We start from the raw sequence: 16722 nt of genomic DNA, 5'->3' as shown, positions 1-16722 counted from the left end.
ATCTCACTCGGCGCTTCAATGAGACCCACCTGCTCAATTCAATTCCTTTCTTCAAGCGCGGCCGCCTTCGCTTTCCGAATCCAGTTATAAACCCCCCTCGCATGCCCTTTGTTTTACCATCTGAGTCTCGTCGATCCTCTCGCTTACAATCCCCTTCACGTCCTCGTCGCAGTTCGTTGTGATCTCTCAGTGCCCCCTTGGAAGCTACGATTGATTATTGCGCAAGTTTGGACCGATTCGGTGAACCAGAGAGGTGTGACTCTTGTGGCTTTCGAAGGGTTCGCCAACAAAAAACGTGCTCACCACTTGCAGGAGATCGAGAATTAGGAAAACGAAAAAGAGAGAGAGAGAGAGAGAGAGAGAGAGAGAATTGGTCGCTAGATTGTTTCTTGCGCATCTCGACTTGGTGGAGAAGGAATTTTTGAGGTTTTGGTTGGAGTAACTGAAGCGACGTTTTGGACGTTGAGCGTTCTCGTTCGTTACAGGAGTGTTTGAATTGGGACCAAGCGTATCTACCGAGAGGGTGTGTGCTTTTTTGAGCATCGGAAAAGCTTGAAAATGGGTGTGTGGGAATCTCTGAGGATTGAAGTACCGGCGAAAGAAGTGGCATCAACCGGGGGACGGAAACATGTGTGCGTGACAGGGAACTGGAGTTTGTTGGGGTCTTGGTTGGTGCGCAACCTTTTGGAGAAGGGCTACAACGTGCGCTGCACCTTTCGCACCACCGTTGGTGTGTAACCAGCTCCATTCATATCCCCTCGTAGTCTCTCGATGCAGTTGGCTCTCAAAGGTTCAGTCCTCATCTGAGGAAGTTGTTAATGCACTTGTGTATCACATCAGAGTGGATTTGCTGCGTACTCTGTGCTCAGGGTTGCGCTAACCGTGACAGTGCGAAGATTCTACCTCGTTTTGAGTTGTACCGCGCTTTTGAGGGATGCTGTGTGCTTGACCTGCGAGAATCTGGGTCTGCAACGATTTGAAAGTAATAGAGAAAACAAAACAAGTATCTTAGCAGGGTAGTAAAGCGTAGGTGTACAATGAGAGCCGATTGGAGAATATGCGAGTGGAATCTGTGAATTGATTTCTCTGAAGTTGGTTGCAATTCGGTGATGGTTTTTGACGGGAATTTGGATTTGCAGATGAGGCAGCAGCTTTGATGGCGTTGCCTGGAGCTGAGCAACGGCTTGAGCTGACTCAAGCTGACTTGCTGGACTATGGAAGTCTGGTGGAAGCATTCATGGGATGTGATGGAGTATTCCACACATCCTCCCCCAGCGATGTCATTTCGAACTACTCAGTAAGTCGCCCACGACATCACTACTTCGTCAACTGCAGTATCAAACTTCAGGATTTCTTTGAAAGGGTCCTGTTTTCAAGGATCTCAGCCACCGGAATGAAGAATTCTAGGGTGAGTGTTCCTTAGCCATGTCCAAGGCTTTAATGTTTGTTTCTGTCAATTGTGTGTGTGTTGTGCAGCCCGAGATGGCCGACTTCGAGGTACGCGGTACCCTGAACATTGTGGAGGCATGCGCAAATTCCTCCGTGAAGAGACTCGTGCTAACGTCATCGCTTGCTGCCATGGTTTGGGACCAACAACGGCACGCTGAGAAGGTCATCGATGAGAAATGCTGGAGCAACTTGGAGTTGTGCCGCTCTAAGAAGGTACAGCTATTCGCTTCCTTCGTCTTCTTTTAACCGATTCATTCGATCCCCTGCGGTAAAGCATACACGCATATATCTCAAAATGATCATATATATAGAGAGAGAGAGAGAGAGCTAACACCGGTTTGTTGCTTCACAGCTTTGGGGCCCACTGACGAAGACGATGACAGAGAAAGCAGCGTGGTCCTTGGCACGAGACAAAGAGTTGGATATGGTCGTCATCAACCCTGCCATCGTGCTGGGTCCCAGAGTGTTCGGCACCACCCAAAACATTTTCACGTATTTGAAAGGTTTGTTTACAACATCCAATATGTCAATTCTAAAAGTCATTAGGCTATCTCTTGAGTAGCTTTCCACTTGAGAAAATTACAACACAAAAACCTTGACCCGAACATATTTTGTTGGTCATTTCCCTGTCCCATCTGTGAACCTCATGCTATGAACTAGAAACTACACAGTTAGTCTTGCTTCGACATAGTGATTCTCATTGTTTCCATGCTTTTTTCAAATTGGTCATCAACTCATCCTCGTGCAGTTTTCTAACAATTTGTTGGATATTATAAATGACGTTTTTCAGTAACTAATGTATCACTTTCTAATTTACTTATTTATTTTCTTGCAGGTGTGACGGAGCTGCCTCAAAGTGGTTTATTTGCGTACGCCCATGTCGAGGACGTTGCAGAGGCTCACGTCCGAGCTCTCGAAGCCACCGAAGCAACCGGCCGCTACATCTGCTACGAGACCGTTGTAAGTGAAGAGAAGCTGGTGGAACTCATCCGCAAGCTCTACCCAGACAGCAAAATCCCCTCAAGGTACTCACTCCTCCATCACTGAACAACCTCAATTATGTTTCTAGTGTGTTTTTTTTTTTTTTGCTTTCCCGGCGCAACAGCTTCTCCCTCTTCAACTAAGGTTTTGGTACACTGCAAGACCACATCTCAACTCTACTGATAAACTGGTGATCTGTGTTGTGTAGATTCTCAAAGAATGGAGTCCCCCACGTACTGTCGAATGAGAAGATTAAGAAACTGGGCATGGTGTTCCCTGCTCAGCAGAAGCTGCATTGAGAAACTTGCTTGAAAATTAAACTGGCTGGTATTTATGAACTTTGATTCATCACCCATATTTTTGTTTTCAGTCATGGGGAAGAAGAAAGAGGAAAAAAACAGAGGTAGCTGCATGTAATTCTTCTTGTCAAGCCACAACAATCTGATCCCAACAGGAGCTCTTCGTTTGTGAAGCCTGTAAATTAATGTCACTACTAGCGGAAGAAAATTGTTTTCAAATAAGTTAACAAAAGCGAAGGGTGATGTGGCAAGTGAAGGTTATTTTATTCATAGGAAAGGAAGAACAAAAGAGCGTTTCTGTCGTTTCTTTTGAGGTATCAAGTTAGAAGTTATGTTTCAAACGTGTTACATGAAACTGCTCATTTGTCAGTGTAATTGGAGTAATCTTTTAGGTTGCTAGGGACAGATTACAACCTCTTGGAGCATTGGGTTCTTGACAATTGTGTACAAAAATTTATTCTTTGTCAATAATTTTTTGACAAAGATTTTATAAAAGTTATGGTTTTAAAAACCAGATGATATCTTTGTGAGCTTTGATGGATGATGTTAATTTTTATTTTTACAAAATGAATAGCTTCTTTCGTAGACATATGATATTGAAAAATAATTTAAATTCGGCTTTTATTTTAGTTTTATTTATTATTAATCAGTATAGTATCGAAATTTTTAATATAAAATTATGATTTTTTGTTCGATTTTATTAGTAGGGTTCAAAAAATCAAATAAGAAATCTGATTTGGAGCATTTTTTCTCAGGTGTTTCATTCTTTATTAGTTTTAGAATATATTCATATAAACATCAAATTTATCGATTACATCCACGTAACCTCTATTTTTAGATGTGAAATGTTTTACATGTTAGTAATGTTGAACATAATGAAGTGTAAAAAAATTATCAGTGCTTTATGCATTTAAAATTAATAACATTATTTTTTCACTATTTACAGCTTTGACATTATAAATTCATACTAGATGTCATATGCATTGATATTACATTTTAAAAAAACTGTCTAAAAGTGTTTAAGAGAATATTGAAACTAATCTTCAAGAACCTCTAATATCAAGCAGATTTTTTATTTTTTATTTTTTTTTAAGCTTTATGGCTTATCTTTTTTTGAAAACCTCAAAGATTTAGTGTCTGCAACAGTAACTACAAAAAAAAAAAAAATCAAATCAAACCAAAAAACACTTCTATGAATTTGATTTACACACATCTACTTGTGCTTTAAAATACCATTTAGAAATAATTCAAATGATATTTATTTATTTATTTACGTATTTGTAATTTTTCTTACAATGTAAATGAATATTCATCTGTAAATGAGAGATTTTAGAACCTTGATGCAAAACTTCAGTCGATTCAATCTAACTAAGCAGCACTAAATGTAAGTTGTTGTAAATATGAATCCATCATTATTATTTTTAATATTTTTATATTTAAGAACCAAAGGACTCTAACATTTGCTCACTTATGTAGCTAGTTCATACAGCATATTGTAATCAATGATTTCTTCATAGAATTATCTATAAGAATATTGAATTTGAGATTTTTTGTGGTTCCCGCTACTAGATATATGTATTTACATATATAAGTAAAATTTGAATGGTTCCTTAATTTTTTAATTTAGGATTTTAAATAATTGTAATAATTATAATAATAAACCAAGGACACAGGCAAACTTTAAATGAACAATAAAAGCGTTCGACCAACAGTCATTCAAAGCAGAACTTAACCTGGTAAAACATACTAAAGAGGATTAAAATGCCAGGTAGCTTTCAATTGATCATAAGAAAAGGGATGGAAAGTCCTCTATCCGACAAAATGTCATTCGCCAAGTGCTCATTGAATAGTACAAAACTCTAATCTCACCACTTAAGACTGAGTTTTAGCAGCCAATTTCTCCTTTGACTTCTGGATCTTCAGTACTTTCTTCACAATCTTCTGCTCCTCGACAAGGAAAGCGCGAATGATGCTGCAAAATTTACTTGGTTCAGAAATGCAAAACATGATCCAAGCATGCCCAGAAGGCCAACACAACAGAACTGTTAAAAAGAAATCAGACAATGACTAATCCAGAAGCAAGACTGCTTGTGTTGGGCAACTGTACTAGCACCATAGATGGAATACAGTTCAAGAGGCACATCAGTGCTGTACACGATACTAATTTGTAACATATCTCCACTCTCACTTAAACTTGCTAATTTTGTTCATTACGAATGGAATATATCCACAAGATAATACATTTCTAACTTAATTATCAGTGTTGTCCAAGAAGGTTTTTGGAAAAAATGAGAAATTATAAAGAATTGAAAACAAGTGATTCACATACCGCTCCCGCACTGCAGAACCAGCCAGGTTGCCACCATAGGCCCGGTTCACAGTCTTCTTGTGCCTGTGAAGACGGGATGTCCTATATTCCGTAGGTCTCAAATGAGGAATCTGCAAAACCTCCTCTACGTAAATGTACCGTATATCTCAATTGATAAAGAATAAGGACTTATCGTCGGAATAAACCCTAACTTCCCCGTAATTCCTCCGGTTCAAAATCTGTGTATCGCGGTAAGTGACATTTAATCTACGAACATTTTGAAATCTCAAGTGAGACGTATGACCAAAACCCCTCCAAGGTTTCTTCCTACTGAGAAAGAAGAATCTACACGGAAGCATTAAACACCCATATCCAAAAGACCCAACTTCTCCAACAATGATGACCCACATTAGTAACGATAAAAGCTAATTACGCATAATGCCATCTATGAATAAAGAAAAAGAGCTACATTTAAGCCCGTGGAAAAACCCTCCGGGCAAGTTATCTCAGCTAGCCCTCCACAACACACTGTGAATCACCGGGAGGAAAGAGAGGCAAGTAGACCATCACTTGTTGGCGTCGCAGAGAGTGGCAAGGACGTCTAAGAACTCTTTCTGAACAACATCCTGCGTAGCAACATCGGTTTTTCTCTTACACCCTACGCTGAAGCACCTAAACCCTACATTGAGACGAACTAGTTCGCAGTTCCTAATCAATAAAGCAACACTTACCCCAGCGATGCGCTTTCCAGTGACTGGGCACTTGGGCCCCCTAGCCCTCTTAGTAGCGGTCTGGAATACATTCTTGCCACCTACATTCCAAAACACGCTCGCCCTTCAGTACATTCACTTCAATCAGACATTCCACTTCTCATGAACTCTCAGATACTTCAAGTACCACAACGACAAAGGAAACCTTTTTATTTTGTGTGTGTGATCCTCGTGATTCGAATCATACGCCATACTGTACACAAGCTCTAACAATTTTCACGAACCTGGAGTTTTGACAACGCGAGTCTGATTAGACTTAGTGGCGTAGCAGTGGCGGCGGCGGTAAGTCAATCGCTGAACCATGGTGACGAAGCTTCGGTTGAACTTGAACTTGAACTGAGTTCAAGTAAAAGAGAGGTGATGGCGGTGGAGCGCAGACAGAATGAGCGCAAAAAGAGAGCTTCGGCGATGGCTTCTCCCATCCTCTATGGGGCTACACTTCCTGCCCTAACTTCGTTCGTCTCCCAACTTCGTTCGTTCATAAACTTCGTTCGTCCCCAAGCTTCGTGCGTTCATAAACTTCGTTCGTCCCCAAGCTTCGTGCGTTCATAAACTTCGTTCGTCCCCAAGCTTCGTGCGTTCATAAACTTCGTTCGTCCACTCTCACGAACCCATTCACACAGTATCCCTGAAGGATAGTTCTGAACTAAACAAAATGACTCTAGCGTTCTTAAAAATATGAAAATAAATAATAACTAAATAAATTGATGTTTGAAACTTCAAAATTTATCATGTTATTTTTAGATGTTTTTTTAGTATCCCATTTTTTATTATCTATTCGAACCTTTTCAAATACAGTTGACATTCATCTTTATATGCATTTAGATATAGATTTTTATACATATTTTGTGATAAATAGCTTATTGTTTGAATATGTTTTCGTTTTTTTAATACAATTTTCTGAACAAGACTTATCACCAAGTTTTTTTGAATAAATAAGTAAAACATGCTCATTTTAATGTTTCTTTCGTTTCTCTGTCAATTGTCTTGATTTCTAGTTTAATTTCTGTTCTATTGCAAATATTTTTGTCATTATAGTTAAAAAAAATTGGCCTTTTCTCTAATTTTCTTCATTGTTTCCTTTTTCCCATCGATGTAGGAATAGGTCACAAAAATCAATTTGATATTGGGTATTTTAATTTTGGAAGTTTAAATACATATTTACTATTTATTTTCAAAATAGTTTCTATGTATTACAGTATTTATTAATTGAAAGTTCGACTATTGTTATATTATTTTTCACGTGATATTTTGATTTTATTCGTTATCCCATTGGAAGCCTCACTACACTCATGAAGTGTATTCAATATTAATCAAACATTAATTTTATTTTTATGTCATATTTTTTTTTGTTCTTGTGAACGGTTACAATAGACTTTGATGAAGTTACCACCTCATATTTTGTTTGGTATTCTTCTTATGAAGAACTTCAGTAACTTTTATTGTTGAGGTAAACTTGGTATCAACGTGGATAAATTTCGTGATCAAGGTCAAACAAAACTGATTATTACTAATCTGGGAAACAAAACGTGATATAGTCTCAAAATTTATTTCAATTATACAAAATCAAATAAAAAAATCTGAAGATATTTTTGAATTTATAACTTTATTACTGAAAATTTTGGTTAAAAAAATAAATAAATCAAAGTGACGAATTCATTAAATTTAATACTATTCTTAAATTTCAATTAAAAAATAAATGCTTTTGAACCATCTTCAATTTCATTATCAGTGCAAGGAATAAATTTTTACCCTTCACTTCAGTTTTATTTAAAATTATTTCATTTATTTTGGGCAAAAGGCATGCATCGGCCCCGTTCACACCCAAACCAACCTCCGCGACTGTTTTTCGTCAGAATTCGACTACGAGGTGCAGCGAAGAGTGACAGATTCCAAGCATAACTGTCGTCGTTCCCGCACTCGACGCAGGACCCCCTGCCGCTGTGGCTTCAGATTTCCTAGAGCTCGTGCGCGACCGATTGCAACTGAATTTGCGCTATGGGAAGCCGTCCCTCTTTGCGCCGAGGAGCCACAGAAGCTCAGTGCCTTCAGCAGCAGCAGGTGCATTTTCCCTTCTCATACTTGGGATTTTTCTCCGATTGAAGCTGAGAGTTTTAGTCCGAAGATCATCGAGTTTTAGCTTTCGATGCATTTGTAGTGTGTCTTTAGTCTGTTGCAGAATGCAGGCGGAGATTGCAGTTGGATCAAGGGTTTGAAAAGAGAAAACCAAAACACACCCAGTTCATTATATAATAAACGGCAGTTCATATGACTATTTCGTTGTGTCGGAACAGAAATAAACGGACTTGTGAATTAGGTTCGTTAATATGTCTATTGGGAGTTTAATACATGGTTAGAAATTTTTCCATTGTGGTTGGAGAAGAGAAGGAATGGTGTAGCAGGAAGACAGGGAAGAGAAGGCCGTTTGCCATCCAGGGGTTAGGGTTTAGTAAATCTCGACGTCAAAACTCTCGCTGGAGCTCTTTGGCGGCCGACAGAGAATATTGCAGCCGTTTTCTCTGCTTGCAGGAGTCACGTTTGCTTTCATTGATGATGTCATTGTCAGGGTTGTGAACTTCGAAGAATTTGAGTGTTAATTTGTCTTGAGTGGTTTGAAAATGTACGTGGCAGGTAGTCTTTGGAGGAAGTGAGGAGCTTTATGAGTATGTTGTCGAGGGCTTTCTGCTGTCCAATTTGTTGCTGAGATTTCTACGTATTGCTGAACATGATTTGAGGGTTTTAGAAATGAGGGGTTTGGTTGATCGTGATACAATCGCCATTTCAGCTAGATCTCGAGTGAATTGAGATGTTTTTATTTGGTTTTCAGGTGGAGGTGTGGGTTCTAGACATCATTTCTCTGTGAGTGGATGGGAATCGAGGAGTGATTCTTGCACACCATGTACAAGTCGCTGAGAGCTGTGCCTTTTCGGCGAAGCCTCTCTGCAACGAAAAGAGTGTTGGCCCCTCAGTCAGTTGCTGCAATAACCGAGGACGCCCATAAATCACAGAATTCGTCCACGGTAGGACAAGAAGCTACCGAAAGTGCCCTCGGTGGGTCGCTATTTTCATACCTCCCTTTTTTTTTGTTTTTGTTTTTGTTTTGTTTTGTTTTGTTTTTTTTTGAAATTTTTGTTATAACTTGGTGTCAACGTCCTACACAAGCTTTTGCAGTCCTTTTCTTCCTAAGGGGTCTCCTCTCGTAGAAGTCTGGTTCTAATTTTTGCTTGCATGGTAATACATACACGTTTTTCAAGAGATTTCTGATAGTCTTTGTCTTCTCTAGTTCATGCTTGTTAATAGACGTTCCAAGATTTTTCAAATAGTGAACAGAAATATGCCGTTTTGCAGGATTGACACAAACAGGTGTTCAAAGGATAGATAATTTAACCCGCCGAGTTTCTCGAGATATAAAATTAGGGAGGGATGAGGTTGCCACGAGACTGCTACCTCGGATGGGATCACAAGACAGACCCGCCACAGTGGTCTATTGTAATTATCTACTCAACAGTTGCGCACGTGCCAGGAACTTAAACGTGAGTATTGTTTCTCTAATAATCCCTGACTAGGCTCATTGCATATCTGTACAGAAAATATATAAAATATTTCAGTAGCGAAATGTGTAAAGGGCTATGAATTTTCAGATTTACAGTACTCAAAATGTTTGGTGAATGAAGTAGCATCATTCGTATGTTCAGAGGCACTCAAACTTTATCGGTTACATATTTGTGGCATGTGCTGTGCTTGTACTCCTACATGAACTATTTGCTGAAACTGCTTAAGCGGTACGTTCTGAACTTCCTTTGATTTTATAATGATGGAGCAGATGGCAAAGGAGGTTTACAGGTTTATGGAAAGAAATGGGTTGAGAATGAACGAGATTTCATATGGGTGCTTCCTGCGCACCCTCTGCCGGACTGGGCAATTGGATGAAGTATGATCTGCAGTATGCTTGGAAACATGCTGTATTTTCTTTTCGCTGCAAGTACTTAGCTTTAAGAATGACGCCAGATAGAAAGTTGCATTATTAATTCGTTGTCATTTGCAATTAATCTTGATCCAGCACTTCATCATCTCAATGGTTTTCAACTGATCCTGCAGGCCTTGGAATTGTTGTCCGTACTTTCTAGAAGCAAAGGAGTTAAGGCAAACCTTGTTATGTATAATACAGTCCTTAACGGTTGCAGTCTAGCCAAGAGCAAAGTTCATGCCGATAAGTGTTTGGCGTTGATGGACAGACAAGGGGTGGCTAAAGATGAGATGTCCTATGTTGAGCTCATCAAGGTATAGACATCTACACCTGGTTGAGACAGTGTGTTTTTCTGAACGCATTATGTAATGTATGTGGAAGTGTACTTTGTCTTGCTATTCTAAGGCTGTGATGTAGGGTAATTCGATCAAGCTTTAAATGCTAGTTTTGAATTCTGAGTCTCTCCCCTGCCTGATTCATTTCGGTTTCGGTGCATCAGCTCTCAGGACTATTGCAGGACACTTCGAGTGTGAAACGCTGGTGGGAGGAACTTGTCACGAAAGGGGAACTGAGTCCATCATCTCGCTGTACTGCCATCGTTGCGTTGTGTCGATCAAGAGCTCTTCCAGAAGCCCTTACAGCGCTAACGGAAATGTCTAACATCTTGTCAGCTAATTCTTCATTCCATCTTCTACCTGGAAAAAGAAGTCGTCCTCCTAGATCTGAAACAGAATCTGATACGAGAGAAGAGTTGTCTTCAAGTCAGAGTGAGCGACGTTCAGAACCACATACTGGTCATGATATACCAGGTATTGTTCACCTTTGTAGTGCTGGCATTGCTCTAGGTTTAGTATCTCTCATTGGTGAGAAGAAGGGTTGCATCGTATTTGCTCAGGAGAAATTGTTCCTGCTCTGCAGATACTAGGTTCTTGGTTTGCCCTCCTACGTCTTAAATTTGGAAACTTCTTGGAAACAGGTTCGAGCGAGGCTCAACCTTTGACTGGGTTTCATCACTGGGAAGTGCGGAAGGAACTTCAGGACGCCTTCAATGCTCTCATAAATGCTGCTGGTCAGGCCGGCCAACACAAACTAGCAGAATCATTATTCTCTGAGGTACTTAATAATTACCATGTAGAGGTCCATTGTTGTTAGGTTGCACGGCTCAAATTATGTTCTTGCACCTGTGATGTTCCAAGTGTAGTTAAATTATATGACTAAAGTTGACATGTTTTTACAGATGAGGAATTTGGGGTTGAGACTCAGCATATACACATTCAATGCGCTATTGAGGGCTGTTGTAGAAGGGCGGGGCGTCTCACATGCTCTTCGAGTGGTAAACTGCTGATTCTCTCTGAACTTTCTCTGCTTCTAATTCACTAAGAGTGCTTTCCTTGAGAGCTGTCTTCTGGTTATTTTCCAAGTTGTTTTCCACTTAATCCCCCGCTTCACCTTTTATTTTTTGAATCACTAAATACAGTTAGTTTCGATATTTCGTTGACCTTCACACTTGTTCTACATTTAAATAATAATTACTCAATAAGTTACAGGGAGGTCCTCAGATGAAAAGGTTGAGGACCTGCTGTAATCAAAGAATTGAAGGACACGTCATCTGATTTTATGGGTTGGAAGTGGATGACAACCATATGTTATGTTCTTGTTTTCTTTTGCAGGTCAGAAGTATGGAGGCAGTCGGAGTGCGCCCTGATACACACACATTTACCACTCTCTTGGATGGTTATAGCCGTAGTGGGAAATTAGATAAGGCTGAAGCATTACTTGCTAAAATGGAAGATAGTAAACCAAATCAAAGGCCTTCTATCTATACGTACAACATCCTCATTAAGGCTTGCGCTTCTAAGGTGAAACACGTCGTTCGTCTGCATTTGCTGAGTATTTGCTGGGAAGATTTGAAGAAAAAGTCGTGGTTGTTTTCTTTTCTTCGATTAATTGTTTTTATTTTCATCCTTTTTTTCCTAGATATAACATGCTACACTAATGTGTCGATCTGTGGTCATGTGCAGAATGATCCAGAGAGAGCACTGCGAGTATTCGCGAAAATGAAAGAGTCGGGAACGGCTCCCGATAGTCACACCTACTGTGCTCTGCTGAGTGCATGTGGAGCTGTGTCTGGAAGGCCAGATTTATCTGATGCGTGGTCTCGCAAGGAGGTTGCACAGAGAGTGATAGCTATAGAGAAAGATATGGCTCAATCAGGTGTACATCACACAGCAGCATCCGTTTCTGCCTTGGTAAGTTGTGCACGTTTTTGTTGTGTTTTAGGTTATGCACTACTGAAAAAAATCGTGCAATGGCATATTCAGTTTAGCAAATGTAAGCGATCTGTAAGTGTATTCTTCAAAATGGATTCCTGAGATTTCATGTACATTTTCTGCAGATGAGTGTACTTGGGTCAGAGGGCATAGTGGATGCAATGCTTCAGAACTTGCGTGCTTGCCAAGAGACGGATCTTACTACCAGGAAGAAATTGTTGGATACAACGGCTTACAACACTGCTATGAATGCTTTTGTACAATCAAAGAAGGTAAACTGCAGCATTTAAGAGGACGGGTTTTCTTTCTCGCTTTCTTTCTTCTTTCTTCCTTCTTCCATTTCCTCTTTTGTTTCAATATAGACTTGCTGGCCTGTGTGTGTCATAACCTTTATCCTTGTATACAAAAGGTTTCTAGATACTAACATTGGCGTACCTTTCATAATTCTTTTAACTTGAATAATTTACGTTCTATTCAGTTTGACGAAGCATGGGATATTTTCACGGAAATGAGGTCACTTGACGTAAGACCTGATATCTACACGTACAATATTCTCATTAATGCCTGCTCCCACAAGCAAAGTGTGTCGACTGCTCTTGAGCTGATGGATATCATGCGCAAAGCTAAGATTGCTCCTGATCTGATTACTTACAATTCACTTATCAAGGTGTGTTTCTTTCCATTATTAGTCTTTGAGACGATGCTTCACCTGCTTGTATTAGCAGTAAAACAGCGTTCACAATTAGATTACAGTATGTGTCTTCCTGGTAGTGCCCGAGACTGTAGCCACATGAGTGTTGACCTTGGATTGTTGTTCTTGCAGGTCATGTGTCATTGTGGAGAGTTAGATTCAGGGCTGCGAGTTTTAGGAGAGATGCAAGACGCAGGTGTGCAGCCTGATGTTACCACTTTCAACACCTTGCTTGCTTCTGCATCCTATCATGTAAGACACCTGTCCTCAATCTCAGGGATTTTAGAGTGGCATGGTCGATAACCTCTTGGAGGACGTTCTTTTGTATTATGCGACATATTTGAACTTTTATACCACTTTTCCTTGGCAAATGTGCACTTAGCTGTAGTAGGTAATATGAGTTACATTTTTCAGAAACATCTTGCGTGCCAAGAACTAGAGCGCACGGATCGGAGAGAATCTTTGAGATCAAAAGATTTGTTTCCGGTTTGGTGCTTAATCTTTCGAGTGATCTTCTGGTGTGCAGAAACGGAAGGGACTTGCCGAGTACCTTGTTGAGGAGATGAGACTTTGTAATGTTGCGCCAGATACACACACTTGTTCCCAAGTGATTTCCTTATACATGCGCTCTGGGAATTTGGCAGAGGCCTCTGAAGCTCTCTCTGTTCTAAGCTCGCGAATGCGAAAGCCAATGGGAACTCAGCAGGGAGTAACTGAAGAGGACGAGAATGCCAGTTCTGATAAAGATAGTGACGAAGAGTTGGAAGCAGCTTTGCTATCTCCTGAGCCTGAAGCGCATGCAGTCTACACATCTACTTTAGCAGGAGTGATTCAAGGGCCGCATGATGCTTCATACATAGAAAATTCAACTTGGGCAACGCGGCTGCGAGAGCAACATGAGCTATGGAATCGTGGACTCCAGAAAGGTACCACGTAGTCCAGATAGTGGCGATGAATCCTCTCTAGTTGCACTAGGTAGAGCAATTTTGAAGCTTTAGTCAGGATACGTTTCTAAGAGTGAATTACTTAAGGACCGTGGGTCATGTTCCTCATGGTCCTGGTGCGCTGTTATTAGATTTATTGCGAAGAGGGAGTCGTACTGCCATTATTGTAGTCCGTGATGTTACTACCGCATTGTTACGCTAGCACAAGTCCCCTTGGAAAGGCTCACCATGAATTTGTGGCAATATTCACCTGGGTACTGACGAAGTGAAGGATCTCGCATGCTTTTGATCAGTCTTGTCGAGGGAGGACGGTGACATGGATAAAAGCAGTAGTATTATAAAGGTGCTTACAATTAGAAAACAATTGAAGCTTTTGGTTTCTCCAAGGGTGTCTGCGTTTTATATTGTGTCGTGCAGAGTTGAGCAATTCAGGTCAGGTGGGACTGGGACTTTTTATTCTAGTTTTTCCATGGCGCTGGGTTGCAGGAGTTACTTCAACTGCTATCATAGGTCTCTGCTGCAGAAGGATGGGCTATGAGTGTTGGGTTTTGATGTTGGGACACACTGAACGAGATCAATCGTAACGAAGAGTTGTTTAAAGAAGGTAGTTTATTGATGCCAAACCTATGGTTGCACGGCACCACGAGGCACATTACCAGGCAGAGAATTGTCTACTGTATCTTATTTCTGCAACCATGTGCGCAATCTAAAGTAGTTGTTTCATTCAAATGGACGGGGTCCTAGAACTAGGTCCCTAAACCATTCACATATAGGTATCAAAGAAACATTAATTTGTACAACAATAATAAGAATAATATAATCATTATAAGATGTAATTTTGTGTATATATATATATATATATATATATATATATATTATTGTTTATAAAAGCAACAAAAAAATCATTTTAAAAATTTTACTAGATGTATTTAGATTATTTTTTGTGTCCAAAAGCCATATTTAAATAAAGATTTTTTAAGCATCTTCAATTTTTTGTTTTTGTTTTTGTTTTTTTTAACCATTATATATATATAATTGTGATAAAATGATTTGTCAAAATCATATTTTAATTTTAATTTTTCAAATTTGTTTTTTATAGTTTCTTTTATTAATTGTACAAATGATGTTTTGTTGAATTTTCATGAAAGTGTCTTTAGCCATTCTTTAATAGAAGTGTCTTTATTTTTATTTTTTTCATTTATTTTGATTTCTTCTTGATTGTGTATATTGTTCTTATCATTTACAGTATTATTAATTTTAAAGAGTAATATAAATTATTAAAGCTCCCAACTACCAATTTTTGTAATATAATATATATTCTACAATACTTTATTATGGTGCCTTTATGACAATTGGATAGATTTTTTTTGTAATCTGATACTTATACAAATTGTTTTATATGATATGTTTATAGAAATGAGTTTTAGTATTTTTATAAATATTAGAGATTTTATATAAAAATTTAAATTTTTTAAAAATTAAAAAATTCACCTTAATTTTTTTTCCCATTATAGTTAGATCCAAAATATCTTCTTTTCAATCATACATAATTTTTAATACAATTGATTGGATTATGAATTTTAATTTTTTTTGATTAAAATAAAAACTATTATATTTTGATCTTTTATGTGTGGGTATATAAAAATATATATATATATATATATATAAAGAATTTTGCTAATGCTACCACAATTTTTACTAATGCTACAAGTCTCCATCCACCACATGCCACCTTTATTCAATATCTTTTGAAGCAATAAAATTTTCTTCAGTCAAATCTTTTTAAACCATTTGATTGAATAATTATTTTGAATGGAAGTAACAAAAAATTAAAGAAATATGTCAAATAGATGGTAGAGTATAGTAGCATCAGCAATACGTTGTATGTAATAAAATAAAATAATTAATAATAGAAGTTTTTAAAATTCTACAAAAACTAATTAATACTTTTTTCTATAATGATTCAAAAAATTATTTCTATGTTTGCATTTATGCCACGTCTTATCTTATTGTAACCTCATTTATAATCTCAAATGGCCTACTACTCAAACAATGAACAAAATACTAACACTTTCATGTTTGATGTAAAAATTACAATAATTGGTTGCATCACCAAAGAGAAGTAAGACAATATACATATAGAGGATTTTGAAACAATTTTTTGATTGGTAAGTCAATACTTTGTTGGTCCTTATTCTGCCTTAAAAAATGCCTCTATACAACATGGATTGCTATTACAAGATTGAAATAACTTCTTAACTGATTTCTTTCTACTCATCTTCCAACTTCTCACACAATTCCAACATTCTAGATGATTTTGTGATTGAACATTCAAACAACATTTGAGATGCTCTAACAAATATTATATTGAATTAAGGTTAGGAGGCTACACTAACTATTATTAAGCAACATTCATAAAAGTGCTCTTTTGTTCTTTGGGAAGTATACTTTGGATAATTATTCTCTTTGAATACCACATCATTAATATCTAGATTGTAATAATCCAAGCTCTCTATGAGCTCTTTGTACAAAATCTTGTAGTAAAAGTTTGCATCTATCTTATCTTTAATCTTGGTGAGATAACTTATGCCTAAGACAATTATGCAGCATTAGACCTTATGCAAACCACCATTGTATTTGATAGTTACTCATCAATACTATTGAACAATGCTTCTTTCTATTTACAACGAATACCAAATCCGCCTATTTGATTTTAACTAATTTATCTTGGTTTTATCAAACTACACAACTTTTTGCTAGTCTTCAATAATCTAGTACTTACATAGATTAGCTAAGTGTAAACTTACTTGATGGTGATGGTGTAATAACAACAACTTTTTGGTCTTTGGTATTTTTGTCGAATTTTAATATAACTATTGGATAAAAAAGAATAATAAGGATTAAATTATAAAAGAGCTTAATAGAAAATCTAATAGAAAATTACTTTAAAAAATATAGGTAAAAATTAGAGAGATCATAATTTTTTTTTTTAATATTATATTCTTGTTTTAAAAAACTATTTATTTTATAAGGCCATAAAGAA

At 37.9% G+C, this 16722-nt stretch overlaps 3 protein-coding genes across 4 annotated transcripts; 2 read left to right on the top strand and 1 right to left on the bottom strand.

The window, feature by feature from the left end:
- The first annotated feature begins 127 nt into the window (after positions 1 to 127).
- On the top strand, positions 128 to 3248 carry LOC112288176 (cinnamoyl-CoA reductase 1). The gene is made up of 6 exons (XM_024532083.3): positions 128 to 730; positions 1140 to 1297; positions 1477 to 1662; positions 1802 to 1952; positions 2285 to 2474; positions 2639 to 3248. The coding sequence occupies exons 1-6, from the start codon at positions 559 to 561 to the stop codon at positions 2727 to 2729; spliced, it is 948 nt and encodes a 315-aa protein (XP_024387851.1). The 5' UTR covers positions 128 to 558; the 3' UTR covers positions 2730 to 3248.
- A 1232-nt stretch (positions 3249 to 4480) lies between these two features.
- Positions 4481 to 6193, bottom strand: LOC112288306 (large ribosomal subunit protein eL34). Its single transcript, XM_024532374.3, has 4 exons — positions 6032 to 6193; positions 5769 to 5848; positions 5059 to 5168; positions 4481 to 4701 (listed from the first exon to the last, which is right to left on the bottom strand). The coding sequence occupies exons 1-4, from the start codon at positions 6108 to 6110 to the stop codon at positions 4602 to 4604; spliced, it is 369 nt and encodes a 122-aa protein (XP_024388142.1). The 5' UTR covers positions 6111 to 6193; the 3' UTR covers positions 4481 to 4601.
- Positions 6194 to 7719: 1526 nt separating this feature from the next.
- Positions 7720 to 14065, top strand: LOC112288130 (pentatricopeptide repeat-containing protein At1g76280). Of its 2 annotated transcripts, none has more exons than XM_090254033.1 (14): positions 7720 to 7868; positions 8635 to 8858; positions 9156 to 9340; positions 9631 to 9695; positions 9906 to 10088; positions 10274 to 10583; positions 10751 to 10887; positions 11012 to 11107; positions 11445 to 11633; positions 11796 to 12023; positions 12170 to 12316; positions 12523 to 12711; positions 12868 to 12987; positions 13262 to 14065. In XM_090254033.1, exons 5-14 carry the CDS (start codon positions 9963 to 9965, stop codon positions 13670 to 13672), a joined length of 1953 nt encoding a protein of 650 aa, XP_090110159.1. In that variant the 5' UTR covers positions 7720 to 7868; positions 8635 to 8858; positions 9156 to 9340; positions 9631 to 9695; positions 9906 to 9962; the 3' UTR covers positions 13673 to 14065. The 2 variants fall into 2 exon arrangements, with proteins under 2 accessions (XP_090110159.1, XP_024387748.1); XM_024531980.3 differs by having other exon boundaries at positions 7729 to 7868; positions 9631 to 9738.
- Positions 14066 to 16722: the final 2657 nt, after the last annotated feature.

This window comes from Physcomitrium patens, chromosome 11, assembly GCF_059467195.1.
Source record: "Physcomitrium patens ecotype Gransden chromosome 11, ASM5946719v1, whole genome shotgun sequence".
In the NCBI taxonomy this organism is placed as follows: domain Eukaryota; kingdom Viridiplantae; phylum Streptophyta; class Bryopsida; order Funariales; family Funariaceae; genus Physcomitrium; species Physcomitrium patens.
Note: the sequence above shows the minus strand (reverse complement) of the source record. Positions and strands in the feature narration are given on the sequence as shown.

What these genes read in the sequence shown, in the direction of transcription:
- LOC112288306 (XM_024532374.3), bottom strand. Translation starts at nt 6,110, where the DNA reads ATGGTTCAGCGATTGACTTACCGCCGCCGCCACTGCTACGCCACTAAG. An exon ending in TCGCGTTGTCAAAACTCCAG is followed by an intron (nt 5,849 to 6,031) that starts GTTCGTGAAAAT and finishes TTTGGAATGTAG; the next exon opens with GTGGCAAGAATGTATTCCAG. An exon ending in GGTTCTGCAGTGCGGGAGCG is followed by an intron (nt 4,702 to 5,058) that starts GTATGTGAATCA and finishes TAAATTTTGCAG; the next exon opens with CATCATTCGCGCTTTCCTTG.
- LOC112288130 (XM_024531980.3), top strand. Translation starts at nt 8,705, where the DNA reads ATGTACAAGTCGCTGAGAGCTGTGCCTTTTCGGCGAAGCCTCTCTGCA. An exon ending in CTTTTGTACAATCAAAGAAG is followed by an intron (nt 12,317 to 12,522) that starts GTAAACTGCAGC and finishes CGTTCTATTCAG; the next exon opens with TTTGACGAAGCATGGGATAT. An exon ending in TTGCTTCTGCATCCTATCAT is followed by an intron (nt 12,988 to 13,261) that starts GTAAGACACCTG and finishes TCTGGTGTGCAG; the next exon opens with AAACGGAAGGGACTTGCCGA.
- LOC112288176 (XM_024532083.3), top strand. Translation starts at nt 559, where the DNA reads ATGGGTGTGTGGGAATCTCTGAGGATTGAAGTACCGGCGAAAGAAGTG. An exon ending in ATGTCATTTCGAACTACTCA is followed by an intron (nt 1,298 to 1,476) that starts GTAAGTCGCCCA and finishes TGTGTTGTGCAG; the next exon opens with CCCGAGATGGCCGACTTCGA. An exon ending in CATTTTCACGTATTTGAAAG is followed by an intron (nt 1,953 to 2,284) that starts GTTTGTTTACAA and finishes ATTTTCTTGCAG; the next exon opens with GTGTGACGGAGCTGCCTCAA.